The 24,016-nt window shown below is 37.0% G+C and overlaps 1 protein-coding gene across 4 annotated transcripts in view; it reads right to left on the bottom strand.

Moving 5' to 3' along the window:
- Positions 1-24,016, bottom strand: part of LOC136836408 (uncharacterized) — a 200,178-nt gene that overhangs the window by 79,162 nt on the left and 97,000 nt on the right. Inside the window, exon 6 of one of the 4 annotated variants that reach the window (XM_067100619.1) lies at positions 13,945-16,874. The exons of the other annotated variants lie outside the window; for them this stretch is intronic. Coding sequence (XP_066956720.1) covers positions 16,563-16,874 — 312 coding nt within the window. The 3' untranslated portion in view covers positions 13,945-16,562. Of the gene's footprint in view, positions 1-13,944; positions 16,875-24,016 lie in introns of those variants that run through there. 4 annotated transcript variants of the gene reach the window in all.

Here is a 24,016-nt window from a genome sequence, read left to right as displayed (position 1 = left end):
CGCCCAGGGTACGATGCCCCCTCTCCGTGAGAAGCAACACTGATGCTGGGCCTTTGTCAGCACTGACTCACTGAATATGTAGGCACTGTTTCCATTTACCTTTGCCCAGAATGTCTCCAAGAGAACTGCTTAGCTATAAAAACGAAATAACATATTCATCCTAAATGTTTTTCACATACAGTAAACCCCCTGTATTTGTGGGGGATGTGTACCACACACCCAGAGAATAGCTAGAACCCGCAAATACTTAGAACCCTTCTAAATACACTTAGAACTGCCTATTTTGACAGTTCAAACACACAGAAAAACTAAAAATGCTTATACAGGTATTATCCTAATTATGATTGGGTTAAGTTCCAAAAAAAACTTATTGCTTGTTGGAAAAAATGTATCTCAAATATAGCCTAGCCTACACTTGGGTATTCGGTACCATGAATACATATATGGTAGCCTAGCCTACACTATAAAATATGCTCTATACATACACGGTGTAGTAATTATTAATATCAGCTAATTCTGGAGGTTCATTCAGAGTGAACTATGATAATTCAATACAAAGAGAAATTGAATAACAAACAAGAATTAGCTTAGCCTACACTATGGTATACTGTATACATATACAGTAGCGTTGCCTACATTATACTGTATTCTATATCCACATATCGTATTATACAAACATCACATAACGAATATGCATATTTTCCATGGATCTTTTAAAATGTTATGCCTTAATTCACTGTATCCAATAATATTGTATATATTCTTATATTGCTTTTGTATTATAAATTGCAATCATTGCGATCATAGCGATCAATGTTTAGATTTGGAAATCGTTTATGCAGTGTCTGTTTCGCCATTTTAACTCAATTCAGAGTGCTTTCTAGCTTCTAGTTGCGTAAATGAATCTCTAGATAGTTTTTTTATATGGGGCAAGGTTATTTTTCGTTATACCGTACAAAGTGTTTTTAAGTCGAAATATAACTTGAATACATCTCGTTGTGAAATTAATTTAGCTATTTTTTTTTTTAATAGGTGACATTGGCCGTTTGGGGGCGTTTGTTTTGTGTAAAAAAAAAATCAAGATTCCGTTCGCTATTTTCACTTGATTCCATCATACAAGCTTTACGTATTTATCGTTTATCGGCGTAAAAACAGCATTAATGTGTTCTTTCATGCCAAGTAGTTTTGATTACAATACTTTCTCTTCAATTTTAACTATGGTCGAGTTTCATCCATGTTGCCGATGCACAATAATTTACTGTATAGTCATTAGCAGCTTGAACATTGTTTTCTCAGTTTCAGCTACAACTTGCAGCATAAATTTAGCAGTATATTTCCTTGCCGATCTTTTATCCATACAGAATAAGGGTATAATGTAAAAATATATCAGTCCTATTCTACTTAACGTCATTTGTACTATAACCTACGGTAACTGTGTATTACCGTACGATGGTTGAAATACAAGCAAGAGCTGTTGTTATCCGATTTGGTGATAAACAAAACAACAGTTTCTCGGTCAGTTGTTTATGCCTGTATGCATTTACGCAAGAGTATAACGTTACTAACAATACTTTTATCATTCTTTGTTACTTTTTTAACTAGAAGCTGGGATAAAGAGTTGGAGGAAAAGAAACTGGTCTATTGTAATTTGGTCTTTCTCGCTGCCTGATTGTATGTTGCTGCCTGCACCCACACAAAATTTAAAAATATTTCGTAAATGCTGTCATATCGGTATTAATTGCTTACCCCATTGCAAAATCGAATTATTGTACGGTGAACTATTGTAACTCGAGCAATACCTGAGTATTTTAATATTTTTATCACAAAAAGTGCATTTAATCATGAAAATGAGATGAAAATACAGTAATTATATAGCGGATATTTCTCAGTGTAAATACCGTGAATGGGCGGATTTTCAGCGAATAATATATACTGTATACAGTATGTGTTCCACAGAGAAATCCGCAAATAGGCGAGTCCACGAATCGTGAGATCGCGAATACGGGGTTTACTGTATCTCCCAGAATAACAAAAGGATGTGATGGCTGCTGAGTAAGGGAATTAATTCATCTGTGGGGAAGACTTCATTAGGTGGTAGATAGAGAGAGCATCTGTATATTTTCTTTGCAAATGGATCTGCACAGCTATCACTTGCAGTTTAGACTGAATATTAATAGGATTTTTAAGGGGTGCCATTATGAATATATAAAACTACACCCCAAGGCTTCCTATATTTATGTTATAAGGGGAATGATAGCTGTACAGTACATTCTCATGGGCGGACACATTATTACCAATCATAGTCTCCCGCAAAGCTATACATACAGGAGACACTTCTGATATGAACAACCTTAGTTCTTCCCATTTAACTCTTAATACCTGACAGTTCCACTGGAGAAAATGAATGAATTTTACTTAGATTTAGAGGGTGGTAAACTAGAGCCCCTTTTACATGATTTTACCTTAATGCCTTGCTCCTGCCTTTTTCTAGGAGACTCATTATTTATGGATACCTTCAGTTTCAAGGTTGATAAGGGTGCTGTTTCTATGGAGGAGGAACCTGCTGCAGATTTCACAGCCTCCCCAGTATTATGGGTGTTGGGCACCTTTGATGGCTTTGTCAAAGAAATAACAAGCTTAGGAGCACCAGACACAGCTGGTGCTGCCTGCCGAGAGGTGGAAGTGTCAGACACAATTGGTGTATCCTCTGAAACATTAGGAGCATCAGTCACAGCTAGTGCAAGCTCCACAGAGACCAAAGCACCAGATACAGCTAATGCAACCTCCAAAGAGGCAGGAGTGCCAGCTAGAGCTGGCACAGCCACTAAAGAGGCAGACACACCAAGCATAACTGGTGCAGCCTCCAGAGAGGCAGGAGTGCCAGCTGTATCTGGCATGGCCTCTGAAGAGGCAGGAGCACCTGAGACAACTGGCACTGCCTCTGAAGAGGCAGGAGCACCAGAAATTACTGGCACAGGCTCCGAAGAGGTAGGAGTGCCAGAAATTACTGGTACAGCCTCTGAAGGGGGAGGAGTGCCAGAAATTACTGGCCCAGCCTCCAAAGAGGCTGCTTTTATTACATCAGGGAAGCAGGTAGAATTGATTTTCTTCATTCTTTCAATTCTAATCACACTTTCACCTTTGAATTCTTCTATAAGTTTTTCTTCTGAATATATCACCAGTTGGAGGGCAAATATCATTCCCTTGGAGTGATCCCAAAAAGCATGCACTGAGCAGTCTATTTTAACTCCTTCAAGAAGTAATAATGCTTTTCATTTTTTACTTTCTTTTGGTAAGGCTAACTCAACTATCAGTTTTCCCCAACCTTCAGATATCTTAGGCTCTTGGCCACAACACTTCACAATGTCTCTGTACACATTAAAAATGTCACAATTGGAATCCTCCAAACTAAAGGTCAAATACTTATCATAAGAGGAGGTTTCAAATATCCCTGGTCCTATTTCACATATATTTCATGTGAATTTCCCTTTGCTCCTGCTGGAGCATAGGGTATCACTGTAATGACACTAGAAGGCTCCCCTAGCCATGTCCAGAGGTGGTCAGAGGAGGGAGCAGAGGTCATCATCTGGGCAAAAAGGATATCATTAAGGTGTCCAACGGTACTCAATTCTTTACTATTACTCATAAATATTGAAGTGAGAAAGAAAAAGTAAACCTGAAAATCTTATAAAGATATCAGCCTTTCATGGACTTTGACTCCCAAATGTCTACTCCCCTCCCACAGGGGATGGCACAACACAATTAGGGTGGCTGAAGTGTAAGCCAAACCCACTTGTTGGGAAGGAGAGCGTTACAAGAATACAATCACCCCCGCCCTAATGGGCAAACCAGACAGAATGCTGAGTCATATTCCCAGAACCAGACCACTTTTGGAATCCATGGCCCAACTCTGCAGAGTAGTTCCACCCTTGAGGTATCAATACGAATAATCCTATTGATATCCCTCAGGTCCAAACATTATCAGGTAGTTGATGACCCTATCACAGTTCCCACTATTAGCTTCAGATATAAAACCAATCTCAGCTATTATACCTTTTCCTATTTATCAGGTCAAATGAATTTTACCAAAAGTAGAAAACTCCACAACACTTAACCCAAATTAATAAGTCACAATAAATAAGACTCTTGGACTCGAACCCCGGAACAAATTTCATGGGTTCAAGAGCCTCCTCACCATGTCAAAGCAGTCCCGAATTGAGGGGGTACTAAGACAAAACAGACCAAATTCAACACATGGAGAAAAAAATCATTCACATGAAAACTACACCATTTTTGTTGAGTCTCACCATGCTGCAAACAGAATTTACCATATAGCGGAGAGAAATAATAATTCCTCAAAGAGGAAACTCGAAGAAATTACTCAGCCTCATCTGTGGTGGACCAAATCGGTATCTTCTATCTTTAGGTAAGGCTCATCTTACATTGGTCCTAAGGAGAAGGCTGAACTGTTTCATCAAGCTTTTGAAGCTAAGCAGTCAGCTGAAAATGTCCCTCTCCCTGATCCTTGTCATTTTGAACCTGTTTTTATGAAATTTGCATCAGTAATAGAGTGCCTTGTCAGCAGACTGCAGAATTACAGGTCAATTTCTATTCTCCCTGTGTTTTCCATAATTGCAGAAAACAACATGTTTTGAAATAGGAAAATCCTATTTTTGTAGCCACTGTGAGTCTTCAAAGGAATTACTCTAACAGTCCCAGGGCTCTGTACAACAGACCAACCATCTCAAAGTATTCTCTTATAGTTGGTCTCAGCCAGAATAGCACTTGTTGGCACAGTGGTTGAATATTAAGGACTCACGACAAGAGGGCTCTGTCTTTTTTCTACTGCAACTTCCTCAGTTTTCCCCTTCATCTTTCCCACACAGACATGGAAGCAGCATGTATATAGGCCATTTTCCTCATTACATGCCAGGTCTCTGCGAAACAAATGTTCACGCCAGTCCCATAACTTTTTGTCAGGGAAAGTGGGTAGGTCTGAGGACTCATAACGGCTACCAAAATGGGTATTTCCTATTTCAAACTCCTTTTTTATAGCATAGCTGTTGTTTGTCCTCAAAGGAGATTAAAAAGGAAACTGTCAGGTGATGAAATGGCTTAACTCCTAATAAATAAATCCCAACACCTCAGATAAAATTTTGGTCCAAGGTGAAGTCAAAAGTTATCAATCGTATTCTTTATTCCACACCCCCATTAGTGTTTGGTAATAAAGATGAAAAAACATGTAAACCTATATATGTAATATCTCTTGTGGTTCTAAGGTAACTTACTTAAATATGTTAGGTCCAGCTGTGGGATTACTATGCCTTCCATGACAATATCTCAACATGACCACCACACCAAGAAGGCCCTTGGTTTTCCACTAAAGTGCCTATCTATGGGGCCGGGACTTTACTATATCACCTACTGACATACAGTCAGTTGAATTTGCTTGAGCTCACTGCAACAGTATTTCAGGAATACTGCCTCTGATAACCACCCCGTTAACTTGGAGACTTCTTCAAAAGAAACATTTCTGAAGAAAGCCAATGAAGTACTCATCTTTTGGATGTTATGCGACTTAGAAAAGGAATGAGGGTCTGTCTTTTTAATTAAGGACACTAAAATAATTCACAGCCCATGTAAAGATGGTTTGTTTCTGCTAGGGTGTAGGAAATGCAGACTATCTGGGATGTTTGCCACAACATCTAGGTGAACCTTGAGTGTTTGAAGCGGGCATAATGCTTTATTTGAAATACTGAGTGTCCTTATCAGAATACGGGGATTTCCTCTATAAGGGGTCTTCATCCTTAGCCAGGACTGATGGGCCAGGAGATAAAAGTAAATGATAGCTAGAAATATGAGTGATGAAATGCTGTCCCTATCTATGACAGCCCAGTTCACTAATCTGAGCTCCTGATGCCAAACAGTCAAGAAGACCACCTTTTGGAGCATATGAGTTGTAGTTGTATTGGGCCCATTGAATTAAGGGGATGACAGGAGTCTAAGAACCTTATTCACGGACTGGGTAATGGAAAGCCTTGCAGGAGCTGGTCTTTGCAGTGCAAAATACTGGGAAGGGAATTAACAATTTCTATTTTAGAATTACTTCCAAAACCATAAAGCAAGCATTCTGACAATGCTGATTATGTGGTATGATTGTTGTAGTACTGAGGCACTTGTCCTCAAAAAGACATATATGAAAATGTAGGACTGTTTCAACATAGATTCCAACTGGGCTCTCAGCCATCCCAGTACCTGGTAGTTCTACAAAGAATGGGCAATGCCTGTCATTCCTTTTAAGAGGAAAAAGCTCCCACTTTATGTGGCTACCCAGCAATTTAGGACCTCTATAATTAATAATCTAAGACAGGTCAGCCATGGCTGAATTTTATGCTAGGCTCCACCTCCTCAATATTATATCATCTACTACTATGCTGGAAGTAGCTATTAAAGAGCTTCCAGAGTCTTTCAGAACAATGTTTGCTGCAGTAGCCAAAATACTTATGTAGACCCTAAGGGGGAGTACTCTGTGACTCTATGGAGTGTAGTATTAAGGCTTGAAAGGATGCGTTGGTGGGCTTTGACATTTCGCTCCCTAACGTAACTCCCCTATTACATTCTTCCCCCTTCTTTTGGGACCTTTTTGAAGAATCTGTTGTCGCACAGTTCACTGAACAAGCCCAGCAACAGAACTGCATATATGCCCTTCTTGGAAAAGGGAATCTGGGAAAAATACTTTTGTTTCTTCTTCCTAAGCCTAAGAAAGCTCGGTGTGAATCAGAGCCATACGAGGGTAAGTCAAAAAGTTCCAGGAAAAATTCAATATACTTTTTATTTAAGGAAATTCAAACATCATTTTTCTACATATCTACCATCTAACTCTATACACTTTTCAAGGCTGTTTCCACCTCTGCAACCCTTCTTTGTAGAAATTTGGGGCCTTTCTATTAAACCATGTTGAAACTGCATGTTTAGCAGCATCCAAAGATTCAAACCGGACTCCTCTTAAGTGTTCCTTGAGTTTTGGGAACAGGAAAAAATCTGAAGGAGCAAGATCAGGACTATAAGGAGGATGTGGAAGTTTCCCACCTAAATTTCCGTAGGACTTCTCTTGCAACCCTTGATGAATGTGCTGGAGCGTTATCATGATGGAACAAAATTCTGCGGTTTGCTTTCCTCGGCGTTTTTAGCCAATGCAGTCTTCAGTTTTTGCAAAACACCTCTGTAGTAGTTCCCGGTGATTGTTTTTGTCCTTCAAGGAAATCAATCAAAATCACTCCTTTGGAGTCCCAAAACACTGTTGCCATAACCTTCTGGGCAGATCTCGCCACTTTGAACTTCACTGGTGCAGCTGAACCTCTTGGTAACCATTGCTTTGATTGAATTTTACTTTCTGGGTCATATTGATGGATCCAAGTTTCATCTCCAGTAACAATCCGGTCAAAAACTCTGATTCATTTGATTCAATCTTCGTTAAAACTGCAAGAGAAAGTTCAGCTCTTTGATGCAGTTGGTCTTTGCGCAACGCTTTTGGGACCCAAATTGCTGAAAGTTTACTCAAACCAAGATTTTCATTTAAAATTGAAAATGCGGAACCATGGGAGATCCCAGTTTCATTAGCTATCATATCGATAGTAATCCGACGATCTTCATCCACTAGATTCTGCACAAAGCCACAATTCTTTCATTTTTTGCAGTCGATGGTCTTCCCTCTCTTGGGTTGTTCTTGAGGTCCTCCCGACCATCCTTAAATCGCTTTATCCAATCATAAACAACTGATTTAGATGGAGAAGAATCTCCATAAACTTGTTGCAAAAGCTTCAATAATTTTTCCTGGTTTCCAATCAAGCTTGGTCAGGTACTTGATGTTAGCTCTCATCTCAAAATTTTTATTTTCCATGGGTTCAAGAAGTTACTTTTCTGAAGCAGATGTTAACACCACGGTAGCAAGAGGATGACTGAGGTAACAAGTCTATATGGATCACTACATCACAGATAATTGTTTACCAAGTATTTGGGTTGTTTCATTCCTGTGTAAATACATCATTCAACAATTTTTCCTGGAACTTTTTGACTTACCCTCGTACAAGCTCCTCCAGTCACTAATAAAAGAATCTCTCTAACAACAGAAAAAAGCCTTTGGTATGAGCAGCTCAGCTTAGCGAACTGGGCTCTCTTAGATTGGGCCAACGTTTCATTACTCATAAAGCTGGCTGTCATTTATTGTTGTCTCCTGGCCAAGAATGAGGATCTTTTTAAGATAAAGTCCCCTATTCTGATAAGAGAACTCAATGTTTCATACAAAACATCTTGAGCAGTTCAGGCAATCAAGGTTTACCTAGATGTCAAGGAAAATATCCCAGATGGTCCTATTTTTTCTACATCCTAACACAAGCAGACCACTCTCTACATGGGCTGAGAATTGTTATGCTGTCCCTCATTAAAAAGGCAGACCCTCAATCTTTTCCTAAGTCACATGATATCCAAATGGTGAGTACTGTACATTATTGACTTTCTGTCAAAATGTTTCTCTCGAAGAAGTCTCCAAGCGTATGAAGGGGGTATTAGAGGCAGTATTCCTGAACTGGAGAAGGTGCAATAATCCTGCTGCCAGACTGTTGATAACCTGTGACTCTATCTTGGATCAAAAATTCCTGAAACACTATTGTCATGAGAGTGGTGGTCATGCCGAGATATTGCTGGGGAAGGAACAATAATCCTGCAGCCAGACCCAACAAAAGTAAGTAACCTTAGAACCATGAAGGATTACAGTAACCCCCCTATTCGCGTTCTCACGGTTGTGGACTCACACATTCGTGGGTTTCTCTGTGGAACATATCTACCCATTATTCACGGAATATTCACACATTTGCGGTATTTTTCACTGAGAAATATTAACTAATTACTGTATTTTCATATAATTTTCATGAATAAATGCACTTTTTGTGATAAAACTATTAAAATACTCAGGTATAAGCATTTTTACAGGGTTTTTCTTGTGTTTAAACTATCAAAATGGGCAGTTGTAAATGTTTTTGGAGGGGTTTTAAGTATTCACAGATTTTAGCTATTCACGGGGGGTTGCGATATGCATCCCCAGCGAATACGGGGGTTCACTGTACATATACAGTATATAGGTTTGTGTGTTGTTTCTTTATTGCCAAGCTCTTATGGGTAGCCAGAATAAAGAAAATGGTTCATAACCTGTGACTGTACTTCAGACCAAAAATTTAACTAGGTTGTTGAGATTTATTTATCAGGAGCTATGCCATTTCATCACCTGGGAATTTCTTTTGTAAGCTCCTTTGAGGATGAACAGGGTCTATGTTATTGAAAAGTTTTGACGTAGGAAAAACCTATTTTTGGTAGCCACTGTTAGTCCTCCAGCACACCCACTTTCCCTGACGAAAAGGCATAGGACTAGGGTAACATTTAACTTGCACAAACCTGGCACATATTAAGGAAAACAGCCGACATACATGCTGTTGTTACATCTGTGTGAGTAGGACAAAAAGAAAACTGAGGTAGTGACTGTGGACAGGAAAGAGAGCCCTAGTGTCCTGTTTTTTGTAGCCGCTGTGAGTCCTCAAAGGGATTACAATCTCATGGTCCCCCCACAGCTCCATGAGAAAGACACCATTCTCAACGCATTCTTTTACAGGCAGTCACCGGTCATAGACGGGCTCGGTTATTGGCCATCCGGTTTTACGGCACTTGTCTAGCAACGAAAATCAGCAATTTTTGGCGCTGAAAATTGCCAATTTCTGCTAATCGGCGCCAATACATACCTAACAGAGGTGACAATCTCCAGTTACTGGGTACTGATACCAGGTTATCAGCGCCGATAAGCACCAAAAACTGTCGATTTTTTCTTATCGTCACGCTGTCAGAATGGAACTCCCATCAATAACCAGGGACTGTCTATACAGTTATTCTCAGCCAGAATAGTGCTTGTTGGCACAGGGCTAGAATATAAAGTATATTCTATCACTGTGCCATCAAGCACTATTCTGGCCGAGAATAACTACAAAAGAATTCGTTGAGAATGGTTGGTCTTTCTTATGGAGCTGTGGGGAGGGACTGTGAGAGTGTATCCCCTTTGAGGACTCACAGCGGCTAACAAAAATAGGTTTTTCCTACGTCAAAATCTTTTAGTTGTTTCACCACAAACCCATTGCTTATAATTAGTCCTTTTAATGCTGACATAATTGTCCCAGATAATTATGTTCCTGTTAAAAATGAAAAAAATTGGAAGTCAATTTTCAAAACTGCACATGTGCAGGCAGGCAATTTGAGCATCTGTGAGTGTTAACTAAACTCATGAATGAATGATAATTGATAAGGCTATATTTTGTGTAATTTAAACTACTGCACTGATATCCAAAAAATTAAATATAATCCATATAAAAAATCTGTGGCCATTAAAATAATGAGGGTCCTTTTTTCTGAGGATACCAAAGTTTCTAAGGCTTTGAGAATAATCTTTTTTCTGGTATAACCTCAGTTCTCTCTCTACTTTTTTTTTTCAAAGTATTGTATACCCGTTTGTTAATCTTGTCCTTATGAAGAAAGATACAACTTTGGAGAAAGCCCTCTGATTTGTGAGTTTTTAAAATAAGCTGTATATACCACTTCAAAGGTGCTAATTTATTCACAGAGAGGAAAGATTGAAAAGTTGATTAACACGCTCGATAATGAAACTACTAAAGTAGCAATTAGAAATCCTGGTTGCTCCAATTCTGCACTAGATATTTCCAGTACAGGCTTGAAGAAGTAGGAATAGAAGACAAAATATTAGCCCTAACACCTTGAAGACACCACCTGACAACAAACAGGTGTCACACTTTTGGAGTGGAGATGTTCACTTAGGGATCAAAGTCCCTAGAAAAGGGAAAAGGTGATAATGCATCTCTACAACATCACAACCCAATAATTTTAGCTCTTACAAGCTCAACTTGGGAAAATACAGGGCATTGTAAAAAAAAAAAAAAAAATTGTACATATTAAGATCTATGAAAAGCAAGCATTTAACCCTTAAACGCCGAGCTTCTATTTACAAAAGTGTCTGCCATATGCTGAAGAACTGTTAAGTTAGCGCCCGCAGGAAAAGAAGTTTTTAAAAATCACAGCATGCTTGGTTTTTAAGATTACATTTTTGGCTCCTTTTTTGTCATTGCCTGAAGTTTAGTATGCAACCACCAGAAATGAAAAAATATCATTATCATATATAAATATTGAAATATATGAGTGCGAAAAAAAAAATTTCATATATAATTGTATACAAATCAAAGGTGAGCAAAACGGTTAAAGCTAATGAGTTATTTTTCTTTCGTTGTATTGTACACTAAATTGCAATGATTTTGGTAGATAACAAATTGTAAAACGATCAAAGCAACACAGAAAAATATTATCACAAAATGATGCATGAATTAAATGAAACTTGCGGACGTAAAAAAGTTTTTTCAAAATTCACCATAAATCGAAATACTGTGCTAGAGACTTCCCGTTTATTGCAAAATGAAGGTAATTGATTGAATATTACTAGACTGTAAGTGTTTTAGCTTACAATTGCAGTTTTCGACATTTTCGGTCGAGTTAAAGTTGACCGAAGGTCGAATTTTTTCTATTTATCATGATTTATATGAAATATTTCAAAACTAATAAAAGCTACAACCACGAGTTATTTTTTAATGTATTCTACATGAAATTGCGCACATTTTCATGTATAACACTTTATGTAACGCCTAATAGAAAACGGTGCAAAAATTACGACAAGGTGACTAAAGAAATTCCGAGATTTTCAGCCGAGTTACCGGTGGCAGAGGTAAGAAAAAGGTTTTTTTCAAAAATTCACCATAAATCAAAATATTGTGCTAGAGACTTCCCGTCTGTTGCAAAATGAAAGTAAATGATTGAATGTTACTAGAATGTAAGAGTTTTAGCTTACAATTGCATTTTTCGACCATTTTGGTCGAGTTAAAGTTAACCGTAGGTTTAAATTTTGGTACTTATGGTGATTTATATGAAAATATTTCAAAACTGATGAAAGCTACAACCACGAGTTATTTTTTGTTGTATTCTACATGATATTGCACACATTTTCATGTATAACACCTCATGTAACGCCTAATAGAAACCGGTGCAAACATTACGACAAGGTGACTAAAGAAATTCTGAGATGTTCGGCAGAGTTACCGAGCGCGGACATAAGGATAAAGTTTTTTTCAAAAATTCACCATAAATCGAAATATTGTGCTAGAGACTTCTCGTTTGTTGCAAAATGAAGGTAAATGATTGAATATTACTAGAATGTAAGAGTTTTAGCTTACAATTGCGTTTTTCGACCATTTCGGTAGAGTCAAAGTTGACTGAAGGTTGAAATTTTGGCACTTATCGTGATTTTTATGAAAATATTTCAAAACTGATAAAAGCTACAACCATGGGTTGTTTTTCGTTGTATTTTACATGAAATTGCGCCCATTTTAATATATAAAACTTTATGTAATGCCTAATATAAAACGGTGCAAACATTACGACAAAGTGACGAAAGAATTTCTGAGATTTTCGGCTGATTTACCGCGCGGACGTAAGGAAAAAGTTTTTTTCAAAAATTCACCATAAATCGAAATATTATGCTAGAGACTTCCAATTTGTTGCAAAATGAAGGTAAATGATTGAGTATTACTAGAATATAAGAGTTTTAGCTTACAATTGCATTTTTCGACCATTTCGGTCGAGTCAAAGTTGACTGAAGGTTGAAATTTTGGCACATATCATGATTTATATGAAAATATTTCAAAACTTATAAAAGCTACAACCATGGGTTGTTTTTTGTTGTATTCTACATGAAATTGCGCACATTTTCATATATAAAACTTTATGTAACAGCTAATATAAAAAAAAATTACAACAAAGTGATGAAAGATTTTCTGAGATGCGTCGCTGATGCTTTCTAGTGGGAGAAGAAAGAAATTCGTGCATGCACAGCTGGCTCACGCTTGTAAACAAAACAACAGCGTGATCCGTGAACTCCCAGCATCCCTCAAGGCGCGATTTTATAAGTATTTTTCCGCGAATATTTATAAAAACATTTTGTAATTGACGTATTTTACGTCCATTTGGCACCCGACAGACAATTTTCGTCAACGTAAAATACGTCCAGTCGGCGTTAAAGGGTTAATGAGGTTATGGGCAGCTCTTCACAAAAATAATACAGGGTTGGCCTTCCCATGATAGACCTCTGCCCCATTGAACCATTATCTCCAGCAGACATTTTCAAGATAAGAGGCAAAGGCTTCCCTCAACTAGTCCATCTAAAAAGAGGAGTTCTAGAACATAACAATCTATATTTCTTTCTTAGTACAAAAATAGCTCAAGGCTATATAAAAACAAACCTTACCTAATGTGCATTACCTAAAAATATTTACTTTAAAACTTTTGCCCTTTCCTGTGCATAGTCCACATGTCCATTACAATGAATTCTAAGCATCTTCACAAGGATTTATATATACAAAGACCACTAACTACTATCATCGTTTCTTGCTAATGAACACAAAGAAAAATTAAAATAGATTGTTGGAATGGTACTTCAGGAAACATAATGAGGAGCTATACTATCTCAAAAACCAGAAACCAAATGTATCAACACTGAAGTCACAAAAAGATTAATAAATTGAAACACATGGCGGGCATTAAAGTTCATGAACAAGTATTCATAAATATAACAGACACACAGTAACCATAAGTGTTTATGTACAGATTTTACAAATTAAGTTTTAGCTACTTATATAAACTACAATGAATTCTAGATTCTTATAATTCTCAAAGAGAAAAGTTTTCATACCCAAACGAAACAACTTGAATAAAACTATTAAATTAGAAGTAAAATGAAGATTGCTAATCTCTCAGATATCAAGTCTTTTGAAAGGAGAAAGACATAAACAATCAAATACTTGATATTTTATTGTTTGTACCCTACAATATACAAAATATATTTATCACAAGTCAGACAGCTGAAATACAAAAGCTATACAAACAGCAAGACTGACACCTTGTTTCAGTACAATATAGGCAATCCCCATTTAACGGCAGAGGTCCTCTTCCCGGCCAAGAGCCGAAAACCAAAAATCGTCGTTAACTGGAACATCACAATAATTATAGTAAATGGCATTTACGATGCCATAAGTGCTGATAAACAGCCTACCAACGCCAATAAACCGCTTACTGGCACTGAAAATCTCTTACCAACGCCAATAACATGGCTACCAACGCCGATAAACCACCTACCGACGCCGATAAACTGCTTACTGGAGCCGAAAATCACTTACCAGCACTGAAAATATGGTTAACGATGCTGTTAGCCAAACATCGTAAAACCAAACTCCATTAACCGATGCCGCTAATAAGCAGGGACTGCCTGTAATTGACATTTCTATCACAGAAAGGGTAAACATTGTCTTTTGTCCCACATATTGTTGTAAAGAGGATTAAACCTCTGGACAAATAAAATTCCTCAACTAATATTATATAACAAAACAACAAATACCTAACCTCCAAAGGAAATCAAACAAAATAAAGAACTGTCTTCAAACAATACTGTAAACCTTTTTAGCGAAGCAGCTATGAGATTTGCAAATATAGTAAAAAAAAGAAAGTTTACTATAAGTGAAAAAAGAAAGTTTCAAAAATCCCTTGTGTTTTGTGGAAATACCCAAATACCACACAGCCGTAATACCCAACGAGCTGAAAACATGCGAATGCTAATATCATGTAAATTTCAATTTATACTCTTATGTGGATGACAAAGAAAGAAAAATAAAAGATATGTATACATAACCATGTAATACTCATGCATAAATATAATTAGCATGTATATTTTGCATGAAAGAATTATCGAGTAAAAACCAACAGCATAAAACTGGATACATGAAAAACAATACAGACAACAAGGCAAAACTTAATAAGCCAGAAAGAGTAAACAGAACCACATAAAACTGAAGCTATATGAAAGATAAAAAAGGCAAAACTGAAAATACTGCAAATTATTATGTAAGCAAAAGCTTCAAACTGCAGTATGGTATATAAAAAGTCCTGAAAAATAATATAAAAATACAAGCAAAAGCAAATCGCCTGGCAAAACCACAGCTGAATTTGGATAGCTTGCACATTTTCCCACAACAAAATCTTTTGCAGAACATATTAAGTTTACAAAGAGGTTAAATAAACAGAGAGGGAAAAGGATACCAGGCCTTAGCCCAACTGATGGCAGCACAATACATTTATAAAAATCAAAAGCTAATGTGATTGCTTACACAGCCTATATTTGTACATATTAGTGCATTATACCAAAATTATTTCTGTATCATGACTATTAAAAATAATGAAGGAAAAGCCATTCATCACAAAGCTACCACATTTCATCACTGAGTGTCAAATAACTATTACCTATAATGAAAATAATTATTGATGCTATAAGCAAAGTTAAATTTAGGATTTGTGCATTATGCTAAATACAAATTAATAAATACAGCTACTGATTAAACTTGAAGCAAAAGTGCTCCAAATTGTTATATCCAAAACAGACTGTTACTTTTGTATCAAGCATACCATGAATAAAATACTTTACATGTCAATGTAATATGAAAACTAAAGACAATAGGAGATCAATGCACCTTTAAATATTCAAATACTGTAATGCTTTTTTGCCTTACTTTCTTTTCACAAAACGTCCTTCCAAAAGTTAGCAAGTTTTGTTGGCTAGTGACTTCTGAGTCATTGAAAAACAAACAACTTTCTCATAAGCCAAAATTTCCCTCTGGCTCAATGTACAGTAATCATAATTTAATCTCCAAGTGTGAGGACTGCTTGCCAATCTGCTTCATAAAAGACAAATGCAATCCTGGACCAATGACAATGTAATTTTGAATTAACATATTCTTTCCACCTGTGCTGTTAACTTTCCCCTAAAGCATTTCTCAAGTGATTAGTGTCGTCTACATGCATAAGCCTATGATTTAATCAATCACTAACTTTCTTTACAATATTACTTTTTGAAAATTTTTAAACAAATGCTGTACTGTAATTTCCCAAATAAAAACAATATTAGTAAGTTTTTTTTTTTTAGTAAGTGATATACAGTACTGTATGTTATATACAACCAGATAAAACCAGACCAGTCCAAAAGATTTAGAAACTACTTGTTAAGACAAGGAATACAGTACTTGCAACAGGGAATTATCTGCACAATCAGTTTGATGAGTTGGTATGCCTGCTTTCTTTTCATAGCTGACTTCCTATTAAAAATGTAAAAGTTGGATAACAACAAAAACTTGAGCTGAGACTCCAAATCAAAAATATATGAAGAGTATTACACATTAAAAGCAGTAAAAATGAACATTACACTAAGATAGTGGTAGAAAAATTAATTTTAAGAAGACTTAATTATATTATATTTATTAACATTGTATTAATATACATATTTATAACTATTAGTATATCTATTTCAAACACTTCTATTTTGAATAATATTTACAAAAGAAAATATTTACAAGGACAAGAATAGCCTATTTTAACCTGCTAAATATATCTGGGCCAAGTATTTTGTAGCAAGAAGCTTTGTACTCCATGAGGTGAGTTCGTCTCAAATCAGAAACTGTTTCATAAATTTTCTCCACCACTGGAGGGAGTGGAGGGATGTCACCAAGAGCTGCTAAATCATTATTATATATCCACTGCATTGGACCAAATTTATGGAAATATTTTATGGGTTTCCCAGTACCACACTTCTCTTCCAATTCCTTTTGAGTCTGTTCATCCATCTCCGTTTTAGATGGTAGAGAAATAAGGCCTCCCACGAATTTTAAAAAGAATTGTACCTAAGAAGAAAAGAATATCGCTATAATAAAATATCTGAACAACACAATCCTTAACTTACTAAGAGGGGCTCTAAAACAATTTTAAAATATCTTAACAACACATTCCTTAACTTACTAAGAGGGGCTCTAAAAAAATTGTTACCAGCTAGAGGAATTCTTTTATACTTTTTGATAAGGTTCTCAAATTATGCAAGCAAAGACAAATAACAACCCCCCCCCAAACCTGCTGTTTTAGTGCGCATAACATTTTTTGTAATGTCTTTGCTAAATGAAAGAAAATTTCAACTGACAAGAAAAGAGTAGTCCCTGTATCCACCAACTCATACAGCCATGTATGTTATGTACAATGGTTGTGAAAAGTTTTGTCTAAATTCCTGACCTTTGACGTTTCTAGCCTTAGTATTTTATGCGAATATTCCCACACACTGACTTCTTTTGGAAAAATTTATCACTACCCTAATCACTTTCCACTTACCCTGTTTTAGTAAATTAATGAATTACTGCATTTGCCAGCATATAACATGGGATTTTCACTTTCTAAAGCATAAAATGGCAAAGAAAGTCACTCTACACCTGTGTGGTAAAGGGCAGTGTCAAGGTCAGCCTCCAAGATACAGACAACTGGTTTCAGTTATGCAGTGCTTGTACACTAAATGACAAACACCTCTCAAAAACTGGTTCTCAAATTATCATACTTGCTGATATATACAGCCAAATGGCATATAAGACACACGACAATTTTGGGGGACATACTCTGGAAAGGATAAAAGTAGCCTCTTTTCCCTTGTCTTCACAGTCTTCCTCAATATAAGGTATATTTTGAAGCTTCTTACTCCAAGAATTACTATAGGGGAAAAAGACTACCAAACCTGTATACTTTAGCACGTTATAGTTTTAACACTCCCAAAACAGGCATTTTACCATACTGAAACCATGGCCTTAAGTCAGCCTTTAGATTTCTTTCATGACATGCTTAATACATATAAAACTAGAGCAATAGCTATCCCATACAGGGATTTTCCAGAGTGTCTGATAAGATCCTGCACGCAGAACTAAAAAGCAAAAGTAGGAGGTCTAGGTATCACTGATTAGTAGAGGACTGGATAAAACTTGCTAAGTAACAGAAAACAAAAGAGTTGTTAGTACTTGGATATCCTCTGGTTGATAAAATGCCACAAATTGCTTGGGCCTCTGCTAAGCTTTATCCATATAAATGATGACTTTGGGCTGGTTAGTAAAATAATCAAGTGTGCTAATTGCAAAGCAACTAACGTGGGTATAGTTAAAAGTAGGGTTCCTCAATGAGACACCCTATAAAATGACATGGCTTTATTAGGTAATGCTCCTGCTGAGGTGAACACAAGTCAATCCTTGGTGTATACAACACGTGACTCTAAACAATGGATTCGTACATATTGAAACAGGCATCAGAGCTGATAAAAATACATTAAAATTGAACATGTGATGTTACATACACTGTTCATAAAAATGAAAAAAAAAAAAACAAGTTTTGACATAGGAAATCTATTTTTGGTAGCTGTGAGTCCTCAAAGGAGTTACACTTGCATAGTCCCCCTATGGCTCCAAAAAGAAGACCAACCAATCTCAAAGAATTCTCTTATAGTTAGTCTCAGCCAGAATAGTGCTTGTTGGCACAGTACTAAAATATAAGGCCAGAATAGTGCTTGTTGGTACAGTACTAGAACATAAAGGACTCCGGACAGGCCTATCTCACATCCACAATAAGTGCCTCGGTCTTCCCTTCATCCTATTCACACACGACAACAGCTCGTATGTCGACTATCATCCTCGTTACCCACCAGGTCTGTGCAAGATATATGTTTACCCCAGTCCCATGCCTTTCTGTCAGGGAAAGTGGGTGGGTTTGAGGACTAACAGCAGTTACCAAAAATAGGTTTTTCCTAAGTCGAAACCTGTTTTTTGATATCATACTCCTGTTCGTCCTCAAAGGGGCTCAAAAAAGAAAAGGGCAGGTGATGAAATGGCTTAGCTCCAAATACATAAATCCCAATAACCCAGATAAATTTTTGGTCTGAAGTATAGTCAGAGGTTATTAACCATTTTCTTTATTCCAGCTACCCATGAGGGTTTGGCAATACAAAACAGGAAACTACACACAAACCTATATACATATTATTCTTTATGGTTCTCAGGCAACTTACCTAATTATGTCAGGTCTGGCTGCAGGATTATTGCGCCTTCTCCAGGAATATCTCAGCATGACCACTACTCTCAAGGCAATAGTGTTTCAAGAATTTTTTATCCAAGGTACAGTCACAGATTATCAACCAATTTCTTTATTCTGGATACCCACTAGGGTTTGGCAATAAAGAACAAAAAACACACGAACCTATTTATGGTATTATCCCTTGTGGTTATATGGTGACTTACCCAATTGTCAGGTCTGGCTGCAGGATTATTGCTCCTTCCCCAGTTCTGGAATACTGCCTATAATTATCACCCCGCAAACTTGGAGACCTCTTCGAAGGGAACATTACAAAAGAAAGTTAATGATGGACTTGCCTTTTGGGTGCCTTGTGACTTAGGAAAGCAATGAAGGTCTGCCTTTTTAATGAGGGAAACTAAAATAATTCTCAGCCAATGTAGAGAGAGTGGTTTGTTCGTGTCAGGGTGTAGGAAAATGGGACCATCTGGGATGTTTGCTGTGATACATAAGTAAACCTTGAGTGCTTGAACTGGGGATATTTTATCTGATACTGAGTTCCCTTATCAAAATACGGGATTTTCCCTTTAAAGGGTCCTCATTCTTGGACAAGAATGATAGTTCAGGAGACAATAGTAAATGGCAACTAGATTTATGAGTGATGAAACTTTGGCCCCATCTAAGAGAGCCCAGTATGATAATCTGCACTCCTGATGCCAAAGCAGTCAAGAAGACTGCCTTTTGGAGCATATGAGTTGTAGTTGTATTGGGCCCAGTGAACTGAGGGATGACAGAGTCTAAGAACCTTATTCAGGGGCCAGGTAATGGGAAGTCTTGAAGGAGCTGGGCTTTTGTACAGCTGGCCTTTGCAGTAAAAAAGACTGAGGAAGGGAGTTCATAATTTCTATATTACAGTCAATTCAAAAGCCATAAAGCAAGGGTTCTGACAGTGCTGCCTTATGCCATGATTGTTGTAATAGCAAGGCACTTGACCTCAAAAGATATGTAATTAAATGTAAAACTGTATCAACAGATTCCAACTGGGTTGTAAGTGTGGAGGTACTCTAACCACATTTTCCATACGGACTGGTATGTTGGGCTGATGAGGTCCATTGTTTTTGCACTAGGTGCCTAGCAATGTTAGGTAAATAATCTTCATGGTAGACTACATTTAAAAAATCCACACGTGAAGGTCATGGCTCAGAAAGGAGGATGTGTAAACGACAACCCCTCCTGTCTGAGATAGAACAGCGGACAGCAATGGAATCTATTCTCTCGCCCAGTGTCGAAGAAAAAAGGAACCAATGACTGTCCAGCTAATTTGGGGCCACTAGGTAAACGATTCAATTGAAAGCTAGTAGACTGTTCAAAGCTTTTGAAACTTGTAACAATAGACAAAAAGGCATATTGTCCTCCATTCATTTCAACCTTATAGGATTGCAGCTTTTGCTATTGCCCGAACATCCAGGTTCAGAGACACACACACATTGAAAGTTGGTGATTCTCGCATATGGCAAACAGGTCCACTTCTGGATGCTGAAGCATGTTATATCAGAATGTGCAGTAAACCCAATTTTTGAAGGAAAGAAAATTCTTACATTTACAGAGATGTCACAAGTGCATGGAGTGCATTACTCCTCAAGCCTGCACGAAGTTAGAGCAAATAGCCTTGGAATTATGAATAACAGAGGGGGAAAGATTATGTTTACACAGGGAAACCGAAATAGGTCTAGCTGAAGTATACACTACCCTTATTCAAATTGTTGAGAAGGAAACTATGGCTTCGATTAATACTGTAAAGAGAATTAAAAATCCAGCTCATGAAACAGAACTGATAAAGAGTTAAAATATGGACTCACTTGAAATATATCAAAGAAGATTACGCCAGAGAAAAACTCATAGATATACTGAATGAGTATAAGGATGGATAGTTACCATAGATGGGGATACACTTGGTAATACAGATGAGATAACCCATAGAATAGATATTCCACAAACCAATCTATATACCTGCTTATAGAGTCACACATTCCCAGGAGATAACTGAAAGAGAAGCTCAAAAAATGGAAAGAGAAGGAATAGCAGAGTCTTTACCACTTTTGTTACTTCTGAAAAATGACAAGACTTATAGAGTGGTCGTCAATTTCCGAAGGCTTAACAAGATAACAGAAACAGATCCCTATCCAATGCCATCCATGAGAGATCTTATCAGATCCACTGGATCCAAGAAATATTTTACTAAAATAGATCTGCTACAAGGAGTTCTACAAATCATTAACTGTTTTTTCCACTAGTAATGGTAGATATCAGTACATAAGAATGACTTTTGGTCTATGTCAAGCCCAGTGACATTTGTGAGGTTAATGGATAAGCTTTTAAGTGGATTACTAGGTGTGCATTGTTATACAGATGATCTGATAATAGCCACAGACACCATCAAAGAACACATAAAACTGGTCAGAGAAGTCCTAAAGAGATAGAAGGAAAATAGACTATCTGGGACAAGGAAAATAGACTATCTGGGACACACTCTACGTGAAGTAGGCATGGAAGTGAGTGACTTAAAGATTAAGTCAATTAAAAGAGTATCCTACAACTCAAAGTATGAAAGCTGTGAAGTCATTCTTGGGTTTAGCAGGGTTTTACTGTAAATATATAAAGAATTTTGCTATTATATCTGCTCCACTAACAGACTTACTAAAAGAACACATATCATTTGAGTGGATAACAAGACAAGCAGCAGCATTCAATGAACTGAAGGAAAGACTAACCCACTCACCAGCACTTAGTTTTCCAGACTATATAGTAAGGAATTCTTCTGGCAACAGATGCAAGCTCTATCGGTATAAGAGCATGCTTAATACAGACATGACGATAAATACCATGGTACAGCCTATTATAGTAGAAAATTAATAGCCAAAGAAGAAAACTATTCAGTAACGGACAAAGAGTCTCTGGCCACAATAGATGCTTTAAAGCACTTCAGATATACCATATTTGGTTACAAATATGATATACCATTCCACTGCAATAGAAATACTGAAGAATCCGAATTTTTCTGCACTATACAGAAGAGCTTTTCATGTCAAACTTCACAAGGGAACAAACTAATGATAAAGATCTAAAAGAGATCTACCAATTTGTGAAAAACTGAAGGAAATTTTATTATCAAAAATGAACTGAATTAAGAGGATTGGATGTCTAGTTGACGAACTGAATGTAACAGATGATGTCTTAATTTGGATGTGCCAGAAAATAGATCCACTTTGAACATTTCATGGTATGGCCAATAAGAAGATAGTACCTATGAGCCCAAGAAACAGTCACTGACCTAATGCATGATGATCCTATAAGAGGTCATCCAGGACAAGGCAAGACAGTTAGACTGGTGAAAGGTTCCTTCCATTGGAAGGACTATACAAAGATGTTAACAATCAAGTTAAGAGTTCCAATGCTTGCAACAGCTATAAAGGAAGAATGGATAAGGAAGTATCCATAGGAAAATATTCTGTCCCACAAACCTCATTTGATAGAGCAGCCATAGATCTCATCACTAAGCTCCACACTACCAGTATAGGTAGTTAAAATATATTAGTGTGTAGTGACGCACTCACTAGATACACAGAGCTGATACCAATAACTGGGAAAGGAGCTAAAGAATATGCAGTTCCCCTATTTGACAAAATATTTTGTAGATATTCTGCCCAACACCTAATATCTGATAATAGTACAGAATCCAACAATTTACTAGGCCAAGAAATTTGTGATACATTCAAAGTAGAAAAAGTAACCATGCAACCATATCATCCCGCTAGTAATGGCTTAGTAGAAAGGAATAACAAAAGTTCTGGATGCTTTGAGACATACAGTAGGACAGGATCCTGAATGGGATGTTAATTTGCCTTTAGTCTAATACAAGCAACAAACATGAAAGGTTTAATGGGATATGAACCAAAACTACCATATGCATGGCTGAATAGCCAATCCAGCCTAACTATTCTGAAGACATTATGAAGATAAGAATCAGTAACTTCAAGGTACTGTAATATATAAACAGTTATAAAAGAGTCTGGAAGAAGCCCAGAAGATCATTGTAAACGGGTCTCATGAAGGACTAATGCCAACAGATTATAAGATTGGGGATGAGGTATACATAAAGGGAGAAGTAAGAAGTGGTATCAACTATAAGTTAACCACTAAATTAACAGGACCATTCAGTCACAGAAGTTAGAGACAGAAGTGAAAGTAAAGAGAATGAATTACTTAGTTCCTTCCACATATGATGAACCATTACAGGAATCAGGATTTTTGGTAAATAAAGACAAAGTTGAAAAGGACTAAAGCAGTTAACCCTCCAGTGATCCGATGACGTGAAAGCGTGTCAATAAATTTTTGCCGTAAGTGCTCCGATGACGTGATTTCCGCGTCATCCGTGAGTTATTTTGGGGGGAAATTCACCAAAAAAAACCAGTCATCCGAAGAAAACGAGGACTGCACCATTGCGTGTGCAGACCTTGGACCTACAAGAAAGCATAAACAGGAAACCGATAGGTATCGTGCATGTACCACAGTCCTCCCCCAACTCAAGCACTTCACTTCCTGTTTTGACCAAGTTCAGCACGTCTTTTTAGAGCTCTCACGTTTTTTGCTTTGTTGTCATTTATCTATGTTTGTGAAGTGCTTTCGCTTTTGTTATTGTTATATAAAGTGTTTGCAAGTGATTGTTGAGTATGTTGAATAATATTTCAAGTGTTTTCCAATAAGATAAATAGTGAAGAATTTACTTTTTTACATATATTTCTGTCTTTCAACAAAATTTCCATCTTTCAGCCTCAATTGCTCAATTTTTTCTGAGAACACTTATTGCTTTTATGTGGATTATTTATAGAAAATTTATTCAGCTTTCCATTGCAATTTTCACTTTTTTCTTAGCGTTATTCATTACTGAGTAATTACG

This window comes from Macrobrachium rosenbergii, chromosome 56, assembly GCF_040412425.1.
Source record: "Macrobrachium rosenbergii isolate ZJJX-2024 chromosome 56, ASM4041242v1, whole genome shotgun sequence".
NCBI lineage: Eukaryota > Metazoa > Arthropoda > Malacostraca > Decapoda > Palaemonidae > Macrobrachium > Macrobrachium rosenbergii.
The sequence above is the reverse complement of the archived record's forward strand: the minus strand, read 5'-3'. Positions and strand labels throughout refer to the sequence as shown.